Source organism: Taudactylus pleione, unplaced genomic scaffold (genome assembly GCF_031769625.1).
Source record: "Taudactylus pleione unplaced genomic scaffold, aTauple2 ptg000174l, whole genome shotgun sequence".
NCBI lineage: Eukaryota > Metazoa > Chordata > Amphibia > Anura > Myobatrachidae > Taudactylus > Taudactylus pleione.
Genome location: NW_028284576.1, coordinates 2109178 through 2128737, shown reverse-complemented (window position 1 = coordinate 2128737; position 19560 = coordinate 2109178). Strand labels below are relative to the sequence as shown.

Genomic DNA, 19560 nt, shown 5'->3' with positions numbered 1-19560 from the left:
ACAAATGGAATATGCGCGTGGTGTGAGAGCTGTAGGTCCTTCTAACCTTAGTAATTGGCTGTGAGAATTCTAAACACTTTAATCTTCCTTTGGGTTTGAAATGGTGATAAATGTGGGGAGACTTATTCATGCTAGCTGGCAATTTAGTCTCCCAGTTCTGTATTCCGCGTGTAGTTTCGCCAAACGCTTTTCAACGATCTATTATGTGTTTAAGTCCATGCATGAAATTGAAATTTTAGCTTTAATTCTAATTCACAAATCCACTTAAAATCATCTAATACTTACAGTTCCATTGTTTACTAATTTGCCCTTTTAATTGTACATTTGGTGAATATACACACGTGGCACTTGTATTGTTAGTGGGCTGGGGCAGGCTTAGGCCAACAAGCTATCTCACACTCACCATATGGAAATGGTTCCTCAGATGACCAATGTGTGAGCGATCGCATTTGGAATAGCTGCGGCTTCATTGCGGTATTGTACTAATCTGATTACATGGGGACAGGTGCAGTGTGAAGTAAAATGGGTGCAAATTACACAAAAGAAAAGTTTCGGGAAAATAGCGTATATCCACACATATACAGAGCTCTATGCCTCCCTGCATGTCCTCTATAGAGAGTTTAGTACATCTCCCCTTAAGTGTCAACAGGTGCAACAAAAAGGCGTCTCTTTATAATTTTTAATATTAAATTATTAATATTTTAAAGTCACTGTAATACGCTGTATACAGAGCGGATGAGCGTCCATTTGCATATATTGGGCGGTATTCAATTACTTTCTCGTCCGTGGAAAAGTTTTGCCTGCCCGACTTTCCGCCGACATCTCGTATTTTGGAGGTGGAAACTTATTGTGCGCGTCTCCGCTATTCGTCTTATTCAATTCCAAACCACGCGAAAACGGCAAGTGGCGTAAAGTCAGAACAGGTGGAAAGTGTTGTCAGAATTGTGGAAATCAGCGTGAACCCCCCAAAAAGATGCAGAAACATTGGGGATCAATGTAGATGTGTCCGAATAGCCCTAATATAACTGTTTGGAGAACTTAAGTTGTTTCAATAGTCTCTTATTAGCGTCTTTGCACAAGTGGTGAAGAATGGCATTAAGCTGTATTTTTTGGTGAAAATAAGTAGTCCTGGCAAATTTGGGGTACATGAAAATGGGTGCTGGCATATTGTTATGTCTCTAAAGTGAACATTTAAAAAACCTGAAAAACCACCCTCATGCATGATTTTTTGACACAGTTGGCCTTTGGGGGGCTGACCCAAGGGTTCTGAGAGGTTTCCCCACCTTTGCACCCCAAAATTAAAAAATTGCACTTCTCTTCACCTTGTATTCAGAGGTGAATCTTTTGCGCCTATTACATTGTATTGACTTTCCGCGTAGGCGAAAACCGGCTGGAATTTAAAACAGAGATGAGCTCCGACCACGCGAAAAGCCCCGATCCGCCATACTTTTCTGCGGAAAACGGCTTTTTGCTTCTAATTGAATATGGCCCATTGCAGGAATTTACACTTCGCATGCTTGAAAGCCGCTATGTAGACCTGTTACGTGTTGCAAACTGTACAATCCGAGAGGTGGGATAAGCGGTTCAGGTTCCATTTCTCCCACATTTTCCCCTTTCTCTCCTCTGATGCTGAGTTACTGTGTGTTATTGTTTTACTCTGTATAGTGTGGCGTTGTGCCATACGTATAGTGGTACATATAGTATGCAGCTGCAAAGCAAAAATATGCAAATATCGCAGCCGCAGGGAGATGTAATGACGCCCACATGCAGCTTTGCAGATCCCACCATCTGTGTAAAATGTTGCACCATCTGCGCACAAAGACATCGGTCACAGATAATTTGATTGTTGCATTCCAGAGTAGGCCTATGGTCCCGCAGTATGGACGTGGGAATAAGACGCCGTGACCATATTTCTTGCGTACAGGATTCCAGTCGCGGGCTGTGTCTCGCCCCTGATACGGTGGCGATGCATTTGCATTACCACCACATCCTATTACCTCCCCCGAATGCTCCCTGACTGTTAATCACACTATGCGTTGATGTTTGCGCAATGCAACTTATGCTGGGTACACACTTGTCAATCAATGGCGTATCTATAATGGGTGCATCCATGCATAGTTATACTTACCTCTCCTCAGTCTCCAGGCTGGCACTCCAGAGCAGCAAAAATCGCAGGGAAAATGGCAGCGGATATTTTCCTGGTGACTTGTGCATGCGCAGTACCGATGTCCCTGGGACTGAGACGCGGGTGCCATTTTCCCAGAGTCACACGCATGCGCCGTAGATTGACACCAAGCCAGTATCTACTGCGCTGCCAGAGGGTAAGGGGGCTTGCACTGGGTCCCTCTCCTCTCTTAAAACGCCCCTGCTGTCGATATATTGTTTGTTCGCTCGAGGAACAATATATCATGAATGCATCGGCGGGTGTGTACGCCCGGTATGTCTGTGATCAACGTCATTCACAAACCTATCTGGTCGGCCCTGCAGCACAGCTGATACTGATATATATGAAAGATACAGTATATCGCTACGTCTGGCTTTGCGTAGGGGGCGATCCGCTGACCGCATGTACACTGACTGCAGGGACCGCCCACTCTGACATCACAGCTGGGCGGGCAAATTTAAATGCCCGCCCAGTTGTGATGTCAGCACAGACATATTGAGCCGCTTGCCAATCGGCTGCTCTAAAGGCGGATCGTTTTACTGACTGATACGCCGTCAGCGTGCACCCAGCACCAGGCACATGCGCAGATTGTCAATTATTGCTCAATTGTGAAAAACATCGGCATAGAGTACAACGCTGATCTTCCTGATCCTTAGGGGGAGATGTATCATTCCTACTATAGAGATATCGGGGAGTTGTTCATAACAACCAATCAGCTTCTAGCTGTCATTTTATAGAAGCTGCTAAATAAATTATGCCTACAGTAGAAGCTGATTGGTTGTCATGAGTATCACATACCTTAGCTACATGTTAGTATCTCCTTTGTTACAACTACTGTCGATACAAGTTCTCATATATATGTTACAAGTTTGGTTATGTAACGATTTACTTTTACCGACTACTGAATAAGAATTTGAATAAGACCATTAAGATACTAATAAAGATATTAATACCGATATCGCTGAAATCATTTTATGTGAATATAGGATCCTAACTACCGGCAGCAACAGGAAGTGTTTTAGGGGGTCTATTTACTAAGCAGTGTTAGGAGACAGAGTGAAAAGTGATAAGAAAGTGATAAGGTGCCAGCCAATCAGCTCCCAACTGTCATGTCACAGGCTGTGTTTGAAAAATGACAGTTGGGAGCTGATTGGCTGGCACCTTATCACTTTCTTATCACTTTTCACTCTGTCTCCTAACACTGCTTAGTAAATAGACCCCTAAATCACATAAATTCAAATAATTTTTTTTCTCACTTTTTACTTTTTTCTCTATACTATTTCTTTTTTTATATTCCGCCATATGTCTAAACACTACATATTTTAAATTCATTAATAAAAGTTATATTTTATATATATCATTAACCCTCCTTTTTCTTGGGGATATATGATTATCAAACATACTAATATGACCCATTAGTGCACTGGACCAATACATCTTCTCTTTTCTTCTGTTGATAAGCTTGTGTTGTAATATTGGGACTGGGGGCACCTCCAGAAATAGAACCTACCTACCAGTGGAAGGAATTTAAAGATACAAAGGAGTCTTAAAGGTTCCAACAATATTAAATATATTATATCCCTGGATTGTAAGGGTACTCATTTTTGTATCTGTGCGGGATGAAACTAGCAGTGGTCTTTTTGAAACATAAAAGTGAATTATACAATTATCCGGAGACTAATGAGGAGCGGTATTGATGTTAAGAGTTACTAATTTCTTCTTTCTGTAACTTTCCATCTCCCGTATGGAGAGAAGCAGTGATAGACTAGAGACCGGTTATGAGAGCCAAACTACGGCCAAGATGTCTGAAGTAATCATACTGGTTCCAGCAATTGTGAAACAGACATGTTTTCTGTTCTCTGATCTGCAATATATAACTCGGCGCTAACAATACTCAGCACGGACCGCGCAGCATCACACTGCCGCGTAATCCCTTATTTACAGCAAAGCCTCTGTGCCATATCTCTTTTTATTAACATAGGGCCTGATTCAGACCCGTTCGCTATCTGCGTACGCTTGCTAGATGCGTATGCAAATTTTTCAATGTGATGTGGGAAGCGATCGCTCGCCAAGGCATAAGCACGCCCACCATGTCTTAGCGCGCGGCCACTTTGTGTATGCATACGCCCAATCGCTCAGGCAGAGCCGCCGACCAGCACCACGTCATCTCCAGGAAGTGTATTGAAACATTGGTACATCGAGCACCATCGGATGCTAACGCAGTGCTTGCGGTTACTATACCCTACCGCAAGCTTTGCGAGGAAATCAGTGTAAAAAAAGGCAAGTGACGTGTACAACGACGCTGCCTGTTAATTATGCACGCCTCTACAACGGCGTTGAAACACCCAGGCACGCCTGCGTTCACATCTCCAACCTCCCGTTATTAGTATCCTGCCCCTGTCACCACCCACAAACGGCCTCTCCTGTCACTCATTACCCTGGGCTGCCTTTGCCGGGTGAGTGAGAGGGTTGCAATCGCAGTAGTTTGCGCACGCGCAGAATGAAGCGTGCGCATGCACGAATGCAGAACATCTGACTACTTGCGAATGCCCAGTGCAAGCGAGCGGCTCTGAATCAGGCACCTAATTCCCGCAATGAAATTACTTGGCACAATGCTTGATCATTTTATTTGCTAATTACTGGTCTAAAGGAATTTTATTGTATTATTTTGTTTCGACTGTCCAAGGATAGATGCACTAAAATATCAAATATTTTAAGCAATAAAAAAATAGATGTTACAACCTGAACCTAGAGGATTGTGTAAGATACCTAAGTGCTGAAGATACCTTTGAAACATTTTTGGGTGTAATAATAATACTTTATTAGCTTGTACATTCCCTTCTGTGATTTGTAGCTAAATCCACCTGGTTTATCTTTCTCTTTTCACAAAGTTTATATATCACCCAGGCAGATTTAATTTTTTTCAGTTTTGTTCCCATTGTCTTTGGTTATGACACAAATCTGCTCTGTGTATACAGCGGCATTGTATCAATTGGCGGTTGGAAATCCTTTAGTTGCCCTAACAGTACGCTGAATTGAATAACCCCTGGAGCTCCCTCCTGGCGCTATCAACAGCGCAGTGAATTGAATCGGCCCCACTATGGTGGAAATAAAACACATATTATAGTTTGTCATTTACGATCACACATTCCCTTCCTTCGCTACAACAAGATAACTACAGTAGCGTTACATTGTTACACTGTTGCAACAGTGTTTCAGCTGTTAGCAAAGTAGGTGATACATACTGTAAATGCTGTTTTTCATCCATAAAACTACTTATTTATAACGTTTCTTACGCCTAGATACTTTGACTTTTTAGAAGAGCTTTGAAATTACTTCATTAATCTATAAATAAATCAAAACTATACTGTGTATGTATGATAGATAGGTAATAATAATTATATATATATAATTATTATTACCAGTTATTTATATGGCACACATATTCTGCAGCGCTTTACAGAGAATATTTGGAATTCACATCAGTCCCTGCCCCAGTGGAGCTTACACTCTATATTCCCTATCACATGCTCACACACACAGACACACTAGGGTTAATTTTATTGGGAGCCAATTAACCTACCAGTATATTTTTGGAATGTGGGAGGAAACCCACACAAGCACAGGGAGAATATACAAACCCCACACAGTTAGGGCTGTAGCTGGAATCGAACCCACGACCTTAGCGCTGTGAGGCAGTAATGATAACCATTACACCATCTGTGCTGCCTATAATATATATACATGTATGTATTTATTTATTTCCAGTTATTTATATAGCACACACACAGTCCGCAGCGCTTTACAGAGAATATTTGGCCATTCACATCAGTCCCTGCCCCAGTGGAGCTTACAATCTATATTCCGTACCACATGCTCACACACTAGGTTTATTTTTTTATTTTTTTGGGGGGGGAGCCAATTGACCTACCAATATATATTTGGAGTGTGGGAGAAAACCCACGCAAGCACAGGGAGAATATACAAACTCCACACAGTTGTGACCATGGTGGGAATCGAACCCACAACCTCAGTGCTATGAGGCAGTAATGCTAACTATTACACCGTGAATATATGCATAGATCATAGATGATTATTAAGATGCACTTTCCCATGGAACCGAGCATCAAATATTATAACTGGCAATGACAAAATTGCACAAATTCATTGTTACGTGAAAGCACGTGTGTATGAGCCCCATAGCCGGAATTACGCGGTTTTATAGCAGCGGCATCAACGACCGCTGACCAGGCTTTTTAGGCACATGTTAAATGGCTGTTGAACTGAGGGAATGCGTTATTAAGCAGCAGACAGAACTGTATTAGCATAAGATTTGTGACTTATTGTCAGTATGGCAGTATTTATTTAGTTTTTCTTGTATTGAGCCTCTAAATCATTTCCCCCTAATATTTTCGGTGCTGCGTCCATGTTGGCAGCGTGTGCGAGAGCCCCCGCAGCTGACAATCAATTGTGTACGACAGTTGCCAGCAGGCCTTATTTATTGTCATTTTCATGGGAGGTTATGAAACTAAAACTATTTTTATTTTTTAGATACTTTATAAAAGGCAGAGACGGCGTTTGACGGTCTGAGCCGACCTCCTGCCTGATAGGCGACATTTCAGGATATTAAATAGTGGCAGCCAGCGCCTATACGCTGGGAGTATTTATGACAGGAGCCTAAGTGATATAAACTTCGCTGTATGATCATCGGAAGATTGATTTCATTAAATTAGGTCATCAACCACTTGGTTGGGAGCAACGCGAAGGGATGTGAGGAGCAACTTACTAGCTATGTTTATATGGATGCCCAACGTGTCATTAATAATAAAACAGACAAGGCCCGTACGTTGGAGAAACAGCGGGGCAAAAAGGGAATTTTGTTTAATGGCATCTCATAAACAAAGCTAGTGTGTGGTCTTCCCAGACTGACAGCATTTATAATGTTTTAACTGATGTATGTTTTTAATTCAATCGTTTTATGAAAATGTGACTGTTGATGTGCGCTCTTTATTGTCCAAGTTTAATTGCACCGAGATTAATTTTGCATTGTCTTTTCCCCGTTCGCAGAGGGTGACGAGACAGGAGTAATGGATAGCCTGCTTGAAGCCCTACAATCGGGCGCCGCATTTAGGGACCGCAGAAAACGAACTCCGAAAGCCAGCGGTGAGTGAGCCCCCTTCTAACTCTTTCTTGCATTATCCCCCGCGCTGACAACAGAGGCTGCCTCCCCTCTCCCGTGCGGGGACCCAGCAGCGTACCCCCAGTGTGATTACAGCAGGCCCCTGCTTGCTGACTGTGTCTGTGCTGTGAAATATTTAAAGGCTGCTATGAGATATTTTCTCTATAATGATGCATTTAAATGCAAAAGATACAGGCTTTCAGTCTGCAGAGGTTCTATTACGCTGTGTTTAAAAGAATGAATATAAATGGTACGGCTGTGGCCGGCTGTGTGGGTATTCGTCTTGTGGAGGAACCCCGCTTACGTTACCTGATCTTCTTACTTGTACATTAAGGTCATTTATTTCTAAGCTTCTGCAGCTGCATCCAAAATGCATCCACGACACCTGCTTTGAATTTATCCTTTTGGTTAAACTGAGAAATGATTGAGTATTTGTTTTAAGTTAACAACCACCGTCACGTGGCTTAGATTGGTGCAATCGCACGTGTCCGCCATGGATGGACAAGTCGGCTCATGGCAAACTGCATTTCCCATGGTGCTCCGCAGCAATCGATGCACACTGTCTGTACACGCTGGAGGAAGCCATTTTTGTGGGCTGAATATGCATGAGAACTTGTGAACTAGTGACATCGACCCGGTTGCGAGCACATCGGTGCTTGTGACTGGGTCTGAATGACCCCCTGTATCTCTGCAATGTTGGCCTGTCCTGCTCATAAAATCCAATTTTGCTGCAGTTTAGCCCATCTCTAATCCCTGTGTTATTTTTGCTAAGAGACCTGCATCTGTGCTGTTATACCACAGCAAACTCTATGCTCCAGAGCAATGTTTCTCAAACTCGGTCCTCATGGATCCCTAACATTGCGTGTTTTCAAGGTATCCTCAGAAATAATTAGTACCAGCTGTAAATGTATTCTGTTAGTCAATTAACACACCTGCTCTCCAGCTAGGTGATATGGAAAACATGCACTGTTAGGGTTCCGTGAGGACCAGGTTTGAGAAACACTGCTCCAAAGGTGCATACACACGTAACAATTTTTTCAACGATTTAACTATAACGACGTCGTTATCGTTCAATCTTTGAAATAATCGTTCAGTTTCTGAGTTATAACGAACGATTATCGTTCATGCGCGTTCCCATTTGTAGTTTGTAGTTCATTCTGACTGATCAACTGAACGATTTTCATTAAGGGAAGTTACAAAAATTGTTTGTAGTTCAAAAAATCGTTCATTACACTTTAAAAAATCTGACAGAAAATCGTTCATAAAATCGTTGGTAACAAAATCGTTGTGTGTGTGTGTGTATGCAGCTTAAAGGTTAAGAACACAACATAAAGTACTCACACGGAAGTAGATGTTCCAAGCTATCAAGACACTTCGGTCTCTATAAAACACACGATTAGATTAGCGCGTTGTCAATGAGTAGCTTACTATCATTTTTGGTAAATGAGGAGTTTATGGTGAATATGTAGAAAATGGATACATATGACAGGAGGTCCTGCTCTCTCCATATAAATTATTTCTACAATGTTAGCTGTAGTGCATTTCAGATGCTGGTTCCCAGGAGAGACAGAATAGATATAATCTCACTTTATATAGTGCACTGCGGGAATGTCAAATATGACTTGTTAAAATTTAACTAGAAGAATATGTGTATAGTCATTTTTATTCTTGCTAATTTATAAACCAGGTGAACTGAATGCTTCAACACATTCTGCTCCATCAGTATACTCACGGGACTCCGACAAAATGGCCCACAGTGGCTTATGACCAAGAATGCTTTGGGGGGAGAGGAGTGAATTATGTTGATATTTCACTGAACATATTCTTAATGTGTTTGTAATTAATATAATGCTTCTATATACTGTGCCATTAGCAGGGGCCTGCAATTAATCACTAGACTACAATGTTTTCTTGCATGATTTCTGTGCTGTGTCTCCTATGCATTTATCATTGTTAAGCACTGTCGGTCCAGCTAATATAAAGTATTTCCTCTGTGCTGTGTGAGATAGTATAATGAATGTACAGTCTATCATCTCCTCTCATAGGTATTATAAAGCTGTGTATGTCTCATTGTCACACAGATGACAAGTTAGTTTAAAAGCAAATGACTAAAAGAATTTATTACGGCTGAAACTTATAAGGAAATAATTTCCAAATTGTTGATCTCTTTTCCGCCGCCTCCTAGTACATAAGAGCACGTGTTGAATTTATTTGTACCTATGTACTTGTGAGCTGGAGATTTCAGCCAACATGTATGGCGTAAATTTGAGAAGAGACCAGCCTGAGCTCCCAGATTCTCCCCATTCATTAGGATAGAATGTGACAGCTCAATGTTACTTCGGTTTGTAGTTTGTTGCAGTTCCCAGCAAAATCGTTGTCTCTTTGTGCTGCAGAGAAGCCGAAATTTGGGAGTTTACAGCCATAAGGCAGCAGAAAAACAGTGCGCAATATTAGCGTATTAGCGACAGCGTATGATCTTATTGGCGGTTGGTTGGTATATATTGATAAAGGAATTGGGCAATATTGTACAGTATTCATAAAACAAGTTTTACTCCTTCACTTGTATCTTATATAGAATGAGATCTGGGAAATATATTGGATATTTCACTTTCTATGAATATAAAAGGACATTATAGAGCAAATAAGTTACTATTATCATATAAATGGGAAGGGAAAGCCATTGTAGGTGACCTGTTGTTGCAATAAGAGAATACTATAATATTGTCCAGTGGTTGTGACTGCGCTGCACATATTGGGCTCGTTCTTTCAGATTGTTATACATTGTGTTATTAACACATAGCGCTAATGATCACTTTGTTTTAAAAGATAAATCTATATTTCTGTTTATAATAGTAGTGGTGGCAACGGGCATCAACTTTACTACACTGTGGAGTGGGATTCCTATGCACCCCTATTACCCTCCGCTTGGAGATGGTGTCCCACCTTCACGTTTATTCCTTAGCACACTGGATGAAGGGGGGGTGACACCTGCTCCTGTCAGTCTGGGAGAGTGGGACTGGGAGTGGTATCAAAGCCAAGTGCCACTCTCCCTGTTGGTCAGTGACACTGATGCGTAGGTAAGAAGCTGGCGGCTGGCACCAGTCCATGATGTCTCGTGGGGGCACCATAGTAACAGCACAGGAATGAGAGACATTGACAGGGGCGTAGAAAGGGACCGGGGGTGGGGAGCTGGGATAAAAATGCACATTGGCTACATAAATAGAAAATAAAGCAGGCCTAATAGTATGTACTGATGAAGGGCGGTAATAACAATGGTAATCCAAAGATAACAATCGTATCAGAGAATAAAAACTTTCTCAAGCTTCTAACCCAGGGCATCCAAACTTTTTTCCTTAGAGTTCTGCATTAGGAAAATGTTGGATGGAGGATTGTAACATTTTTTCTCGCATATACTGTATACTGTAGCCTCCCAGCATTTAGGTCGGGATACTTTGCTGAGTAAATCTTATTCTAACAAACGCTAAAAGAAATAAAAATGTCTTGAAATTAACATATTTTGAATTGTTTTAGATTTTAATTTAGCTAACTGCAATGAGATACATAATATGCCTCACAGCAGTGCCTCCAAATCATAATATCTCACAGCAGTTCCCCATATCATAATATGCCACACAGCAGTGCCCCATATCATAATATGCCTCACAGCAGTGCCTCCAAATCATAATATGTCACACAGCAGTTCCCCATATCATAATATGCCTCACAGCAGTGCCTCCAAATCATAATATGCCACACAGCAGTGCCCCCATATAATATGCCACACAGTAGTGCCCCCGTATAATGTGCCACACAGTAGTGCCCCCCGTATCATATTTTGAAGCACAGAAGATTCTCATTCGCGCACAGTGTCGGATATAAAATTGAACCAGTACAATCTTGCAAAGTAGTTTTGTCACTTCCAGTATTATTTATGCAAATAAGTTGCACATTTTCAGCGAAAAAGATGCTTGGTGCAGCTGAGTTGCCTGTAACCTGGAGCGCAGTTTGGCGTGACTGATGCCACTGTGCATGAGGACACATCTGTATGTGGCGTTTAATCTCATGTGCCAGACTGTTATTTTCCCATAGATTATCAGCTTGTGCGCCGGGCCATCTTCCCACTTTTAATACTGAAGTCGTGTTTGTCCCCGACTGTGATGTGCCACCTATTATGCTGGTTGTGTATTAGTAAATGTTAACAAATAATAAATACTGATAACAATACAGAGTGCACACTGTTCAACTTTTACCATTATTTTGCCACCAGACTAGTTTTCCAAGCTCTGTGCAAAATAGTGAATATCTGCTGCCCATTAAAATAAGAGAGAACCCTAAGGACGGGTTTAGTCAACTTGTGTTTCTCCAGCTGCTGTAGAACCGGAAGTGACACTGTAGCCAGCGAGCAAGAGACTGACTGTTCCCCGATAGCTGATGGGATGCAGATTGGCTCAGCAAGCCTCGGGGCCCCTGCGCGGACGTTAATAAACATATTAAAGTGCTCGGCAATGCTGTAACTTGCTGGCACACACAGGGAAACCCCCTGAGAGCACTGTTTGTGCCTGGAAACAACAGCTCCCTTGTTCACAAACTAATATTATAGCAGCTGAATTGTCAGTGGAGAAAATTATTTAATTCAAGTTGCAAAACATTCCTTTCCTTAGGACTCAGGGGATTGCTGGAGAGACATAACAGATGGCGGGGAGGGGGTCCTACCTGTGTAGTTATATACTGATCCATTCAGGTTGATACATGGGCCTGATAAACTGTCATTTTCAAGAATAGGAAACCTGTATTTTAAATATTACTTTATTAAGTTCAAATACATGTAATAATAATGCTGTCATGCACAGGAGGCAGGCACCCCTATCCACGTTGGAGATGGATAAACATATTTGGATTGTGTCAGATTTCTGGCACATGTTTTGAATAATATAATTTATTTACAAAGCTCCAGGCATATAGCGTATAACTGACAGTACAGTGCATGCAAGTGGAGGTACGCTGGTAATAAAACACAATGCGGAGCATAATTTCCGTGTTATCGTGCGCCAGATCGCACTGTTATATTGATGGTTATCAGACTGGGTGGAACTGGAATCAGAAAACATTATCATTAAATGGAGAGATGGAACCGAGAGAGATTCTAGGACTAGAAGAGATCATAGGGGTGCCAAGAAGGGGGGAGGAGGGTGCAAAATACCCAGGCTTGCCAGGGAGATGTGATCGCGCCTTCTTTGGCGTCTCACCATGGCACATTCACAGCGCTGCATACAACCCTTTACGCTTTGCCACGCCTAACCAGTGTCGTTCCTGACAATGTTCTATATGCTAATTTTACCCAAAACTGGGACATGAATCCAAAATATTACTTACCTCTGTCTGGAGTCCCAACCTAAATGACATGCCCCGATTCCCCTTTAGGCCAGCCATAGTCTAGCGATGGTTTTCTTGCTCCAATGGCTTTCCTAACACAGGTAGAGTTCCGCAATTGGGAGGGGAGGACTGCTGGACCGTTGTAGGCATTGGGGTACCTACTGGTTTGGTTTGAAGATAGGTTTGTGTGGTGTTGGGCTTGGCACGGGCTTCAGTCATAGAGGTGTACATATTGAAGCATTCTGCACCCAGCAGAGCAGATGGCAGGATGGAAATAGTGACACGTGCGACCTGACCAGTGGCGCGGAAACTTTTACATAAGACTTTACACTATTGGGAACTTAATAACATTTATATAGCGCGCACATTATCTGCTGCGCTTATTTGGTCACTCACATCAGTCCCTGTCACAGTGGAGCTTTAGCAATCTATGGGCCTGATTCAGATATTTACACAATGGCGAAATTTACGCAGGTCGAGCCATTATTTGACACTGCGCACGCGCAGTGATTGTTTGGCAATTGCGCTCGCACAGAGAATTAATTCGCAAAGTAGTAGTCAGCGTTTGGGGGAGGTAACGGAGGTCTAACTGTTTAAAACGCGGTTTCACGGGCGTGCATAACTTAGCTATTGCATTCTCCTGTGCTGCATGAGAGCTCTCTGTGTGTCGGGGAGCTGCAGTGTTTGAGGCAGGTCAGACTAGATTTACAAACGGCGTGAATGCCCCGATCTGTGTCCATTTTTTACCGATGTCAACGCTGTTGTACGTCATCTGACGCAGATGAGAAGGCAGCAGTGGGCGTCCCTATGCTCGGGTAAGCTTTGGAAACATGAGCATATTTTCAGAGCTGAGATTGCATTAGTGTAAGTCTCCTGTATTCTCTAACACATGGACACTCACATACACACTAGGTTTTTTTTTGTTTTAGAATCCAATTAATCTATCAGCAAATCATTGAATTATGGGTGGAAAGCAGAGATCCCATAGGAAACAAAGGAGGAACATGCAAACTCAACACAGATAGGACATTGGTGGTAACTGAACTCAAGACCTCAGTGCTGTGAGGCGGTCAGCACCTCATTATGCTCCGGTGCCTAACATTACATTTACACACAAAATAATAATAATAAAAGTGTTCATTGGATATACTACATTATTTCTATAGCGCTTTTATCCAGTAGGACTCATTAATGCCATTTAAATTAAGAGGAGTAATTGTATCAAAGCACTGCAGATGCAAATTAAGGGCCCTATTTAACAATGATCCTAAATACCAGCGACACTTTTGGTTTAGTATCTCAATAATACAAACGAATATGCCACTGGTATGGGGTACAGTCAATATCCCGGCGCCGGAATCCCAGCGCTGGAATCCCAGCGCTTCTCGCAATTCCGATGCCGGCATCCCGACTGGGAAGGTAAGTAGGGTTAGGTTTGGGGGTTAGGACATACATGCCTACTCTCCCGATTTGGCCGGGAGTCTCCCGAAAATCGGGTGGTAAGCCTCCCGGCCCCTCTAGTCCCCCCCCCCCCCCCGCAATGCATCCCCAAACACCCGCAGCTGTGGGGCTGATAACGCGATTCTCACTGAAAAAAAACGAAATGTTTAGTAAAAATGAGGAGGACGTCAGGTACCGTCCGTTAACCGCTGACAAGGCGTCTAAACTGAAGACCGTGCCCACCCCCACTCCCTCATTACAGCCCAACACTTTAACTTGCCAATTTCACTTAAATGATACACAGAGAAAAATGGCCACTTAAAAGTTTCACGAAGTGTTAAAGAAGCCGGTAACTCCATAACCACTTAGGACAGCAAAAAATAAGAAAAGGAAACGACTTTGCTTTTAAATTACTAGCGGAATAAAAGGAACTGAAATTAATACATTTTTGATGACCTTTTCTTTTATAATATTTGGTTTTATTATATCTCATTGCCCAGCTTGGCAAATTATGACATAACCCTGAGACTATTATAAAGATTTCTTACTCATTTTCCACTGTTCAGCCCTAGAATATTCCAAACAATTAAGACTTAGACTTTTTTTTTTTTTTTAAATGAATGAAAGTTTATACTCATTGATTTCCCCTGTTTCATACACTGGAAATGCACAACGGGGGGCATGGAGTGAACTTAATTGCTTTGTGAGCTAATTATGCCGGGCGATGTATGACATGTTACCGGCTACAGCCACACATGCATTACCCAGAGAATGTCTGGGTGTCTGGACAATTTGCGGAGCGTGTTACAAGTTGGGAAGTCACGACACGGGAACGTCATGACGAGTGGCTATCCATTTCCCTGACCTCATTTTCCATCGCTGCTTTTTCTTCGCAATTAACATTTATATAGCAACAGCAAGCCAGCACAGTTTATTGTAACATGGGAGTCACAGTATCACACGTTCTGCATGATAACATCTGTGTTGCGTACATAATTAAATAGCATTCTACAGCTTACATGACGGAAATGTGCAGATGGGTTAAACCAGTAAAGGAAAAGTAGGTGTTATGCTGAGAGGGAAGTTTGTGACAAGTTAATAGAACAAAGTGTAAGTTTATGTGACACATCTATCATTTTTAAGGAAGACTCTGAAGCCAGAAACAGGTCATTGTTTGCCTGGAGGCAGAATTCCAGAATGTGGGAGATATTCTTCGTATAAAGCAATTTTTTTTTTTCATCTTCAAGGCCGTGGCTGAAGAAAAGGACATTTGTTCTTGAAAAACGATGTAAAGTGTTTTGCTACCGAAATTATGCGTAAAGCTCAAGGAACGCTCCGTTTGTGATGCGGGGTGGCATGGGGGTATTGTTTATTTTTCACACCCATCTCCTGTCTGACGGGTGACCGGGGTGCAAAATTCAGTTGTTTTGGACGCCCGTGACTTTTTGTGCATGTTGCGCTTAAAACCATTTACGCGGCTAAACCCAGCTAAAGTCCTGGTTAGGGTGCCCAAACCTTGGACTTTTCGCACATTTCTGTGCGCGCCTCACACCCGAACAGAGCAACAATTGAATTGTTCTATCAGTCGTACATTAATTAACTCCCCCCCCCCTAGGAGTCTATTTACATAGGCCACACGCTAACTAAAAATCTGTACGGCCGCTTATCACAGCAATGTTGATTTTCATAGTGCTGCAATTTACCAATCTGTGATCCCTGTGAGGATTGTCTCTACTTCACCAGTATCCTAGTGCTACCGGCAAAGGCGTTACTGTAAAATGCGCATTCGCGTATGACTGACGTAGGCAGGTGAGGCCCGGTTGTGACCGGTGAAGATAGTGGTTATAGGGTAAAGTTTTGGTGAATTAAAAGTTATGAAAAAACATATTTGTGATTAAAAAGTTCTGGGATCTCGTTAAGGATGCAGCAATGATGATCAGAGATAGGAGACACTGGTCCTGATTCAGACCCGCTTGCAAGCGCATAGCGCTCGCAAGCGGGTCGATAGTGGCCCAGTGCACACGCGAGCCCTGGAGCGAGTGTAAAAAGCACTTGCTCCATGGCTCACTACAAAAGGGGCGGCTGTCGATGTTGATCGACAGCTCGCCCCGTTTTGTAGGCGTGGCCAGGGGGTGGCTTCACAAACGGAGGTGTTCCCAAGCGAACGCCTGCCGTTTGTGGGCGGCCTCACTGACATCACCAGTGATGTCAGTGAGAGAGCTTCCGGCTCTATTAGAGCCAGAAGCTCTCTGGGGCTTGCGGCCACGAGACCCTACCACAAAGGGTCTCGTCGCAAGCCCGATGGTCACGATGGTCTTGACCATTGTGACCATCATCCTGGCCACTCGCAGTAGCTGTGGGTGGTCACCCACAGCTATGCGAGCAGCCGGGAGGCCGTAACTAAAATAACCAGCGCCCGCCCTGATTCAGAGCGAGCGCTCGCTTTTTGCGAGAGCCTCTGAATCAGGCCCACTGGGCGGAATGCAGTAACCTCAGAACTGTGGTCAAACCCCTGAAAATGCAGTTTTGGGGGGCCTGAGCGCATTTCTCTTATGCACCAAGGCCCGGAATGCGATACATTCCGTGGTTTGATGTGGTGGGCACTACTATTTTCAGATGCGCAGAAGTACGCCGGATGGACTTCTGCGTCATAGACCTGGAAGTCCCTCATTCGCAAAGGACTGTTTTTACCGAGAGCGCTGTCAGTCGTGATTTTCTTCATGCATACCGGCGTAACTAACGCCGACATGCATGCGAAGGGTGGCGCGATGCATCATGATTCCCGCCCATTGTATTTCTCTTACAGGAATAAAATCATAGTTTTCAGGAATTGAGTTTCGTTCTGCAGATTGTTTACGCGGATACCTTCCTGCTCAGCGCGTGTGACCATGAAGCCAAATCTATTTAGATGAATAAAACATTGACCAAGAAGTAACTAAGTAATATTTCATTTTCTGTAACTCTAATTGTTTTCCTCTCTCGCCCGTCTGTAAAAATCTGTTGCATTAAACACTCTCCTCATCAGAGCGCGGCGGCTCCATTGCGTTACTGAGCCGTTGATATGCCGGTTTTCACTTTTATTTTCCAAAAATGACACCTTCCTTGACGGTCTCCTCTGTAATATCGCCGCCGTAATATCATCATTTATGAGTAACGAGGTTCTGCCAGCATATTTATACCTTTAAAAATATTACCCTCTCTCACTCCGTTTTTACATAACCTGGCTGTTATACCTGAGCACAGAAAATAAGCAATTAGGCCTCTGGCTTTTATTTTATTTATTGTTTTACATCCGAGTATCTCTCTTTGTGTTCCGTTACATCTGTACTGTATGGCAACCTCGCGGAATTGCAAAGGGCTACGGTTAAGTGACATTCATCAATAGGTAGATGCTTTGGACATTATGCCCAGTGCCTGTGTAGCGCTAATTAGGGGCGACCTTTAGTTCCAGCCTCGGGCTGTAATAAAGTAAAGACGACTGATTCTAAAATACAACCTCCCTCCCCTTAATGTTAGTTTAAGCAAATTTCTTTTGCAGACTTATCTCTTTCAAGGGCTTTCCTTCTTCCTTCCATTAGGCAAAATCTGCTAAATCTTGCGCGGTGGAATTAAACTTAATACTTCCAAAAGCCGTCATAGCCGGTGCCCTTTCTGGAGTGTCCTACATGAGATATATAGCCCCTGCATACTGCCTGCTCTTAATGACTGCAGGGGAGCTGTGAACGTTGCAGGATCCTAGTGTGTATTATGTTACTCTCTATACATGCCGTATAGCTATAGGGTCTGATGGAGCAAGGAACGCAGGCGCTAATACGCACGCAATCGGTCAATCGTTGCGTTCTGCGTATGCACTACAGTGCGCAAACTAGCAATTGCGATCGGAACTGTAATTGCAGCGGCTATGCTGACCCAGAGCAGAGTGAGTGACAGGCAGTGCCGTTTGTGGGTCGTTGGGCAAACGCAGACGTGAAAGTGCGTTTCAACGCCGTTGCAGATGCGTGCATAAATTATACCATGCGTGGCCATAAGCAGCCATAGCACCGATAGCGTGCGTGGCTGGTAGCAATTTCTGAGTAAGGTCATGGCTTGTGCAAGCGTGCGTATGGGTCCGATGTTACCGATGGTTTTACTATGTTGCCCTAGTATACGGATGTGAGTAAGGGGAAGTGGGCGTCCTTATGTCTACTTGCGTTCGCAATGTGAATGCAAACATCTCAGTAGCACCGCTGATATTAGTGGGAGATTCAGGTCAAAGCACAATGATGCAGGATATATAGTCAAATTGTATGAAATCTGCATTTCATCAGTTTTTCTCACAGTAGAATCCAGATTATTTATCAGTATCAAGTAGAAGACTTAGGGGCATTACTTATCACATTGTGTATTTTATAACGCGGTTGTGATGTCATAATATCACCCTCAATTGGAAGGTGCTTGCAGATCAATAGTCAGATGCGGAGCAGAGCTTGGGAGAGATCTCCGTCACGGTGAAGAGCTGGAAGCAGAGAGATAGCTACTGTTACCACTTTGCTTCCGGGTTCAGACGCAGCGAGTGCAATGCGCACGTGTGGCCGCCGGGCTGCGCATGTGTCAGTACAAGCCAGAGGGGAGGGATCTGTGAGATCCCTCTCTAAAAAGAAAATTCGCTATCTGAAGATGGCATGAACCACTGGGGAGAAGCTCCAGAATGGTAGTTTCATAGTTTGACCTTTGGAGGCTGCTTTCGTGACTGAAATCGGGGGAACCACAATAGATCTTTCTCACATCTGCTGAGGTGACCCTTGCACTGAAAACGGGTGTTCTAGAGGGATATCCCACAAATGTTATTTGATAAATATGCCCCTTAATCTATTGTAAAGTCTTCATTTATTGTATGTGTGTGGTGAGTATCGGTAAATTGATTATTTTTATTAAATGACCAGTTAAACAAAATGCGGCAGGTTTGGAGCTATACCAGAGGTTACCAATGAGAACATCTTCCTGCTATATCTCCATATACCGACCTTTCGAACAACGTCACCTCTAACTAGCAGACTGACATGTTAGGACTAGGGGAATAGAAACCATTGCATTATTTACAAAGACAGAGCAAAATATATTGCTTGAGAGCTCACTTCGAACTTAAATACACTGTATTTAGCGATCAATACACAGATCTTGGGGCTAATCCACATATGTCCACTGTTACAGCGCTTTTTAACCACTAACGCTTGAAAAACATGCTAAAAATGGGATGAATTATTATTTTTTTAATCCGTATGTTCTAAGATTTTCTACAGCGTTGACCCTGCCTCCAATTGCGCAGTGACGCAATTTGCATCATTGTGCAATGGGGTTTTGCGGTCGTGATAACACAGTTTGCATCAGATTGCGCAATTAAAGCTCTGCCCAGCCCGCTGTAGAA

The 19560-nt window shown here is 43.0% G+C and overlaps 1 protein-coding gene across 3 annotated transcripts in view; it reads left to right on the top strand.

Moving 5' to 3' along the window:
• The window catches only part of DIAPH2 (diaphanous related formin 2), a 1301891-nt gene that overhangs the window by 1105903 nt on the left and 176428 nt on the right, over positions 1–19560 (top strand). For 2 of the 3 annotated variants that reach the window (XM_088475574.1, XM_088475575.1), the window contains exons 26-27: positions 7232–7327; positions 9031–9125. In XM_088475574.1, the coding sequence (XP_088331700.1) occupies positions 7232–7327; positions 9031–9110 (176 nt within the window). In that variant the 3' untranslated portion in view covers positions 9111–9125. Of the gene's footprint in view, positions 1–7231; positions 7328–9030; positions 9126–19560 lie in introns of those variants that run through there. The other variant, XM_088475573.1, reaches the window with a different exon arrangement.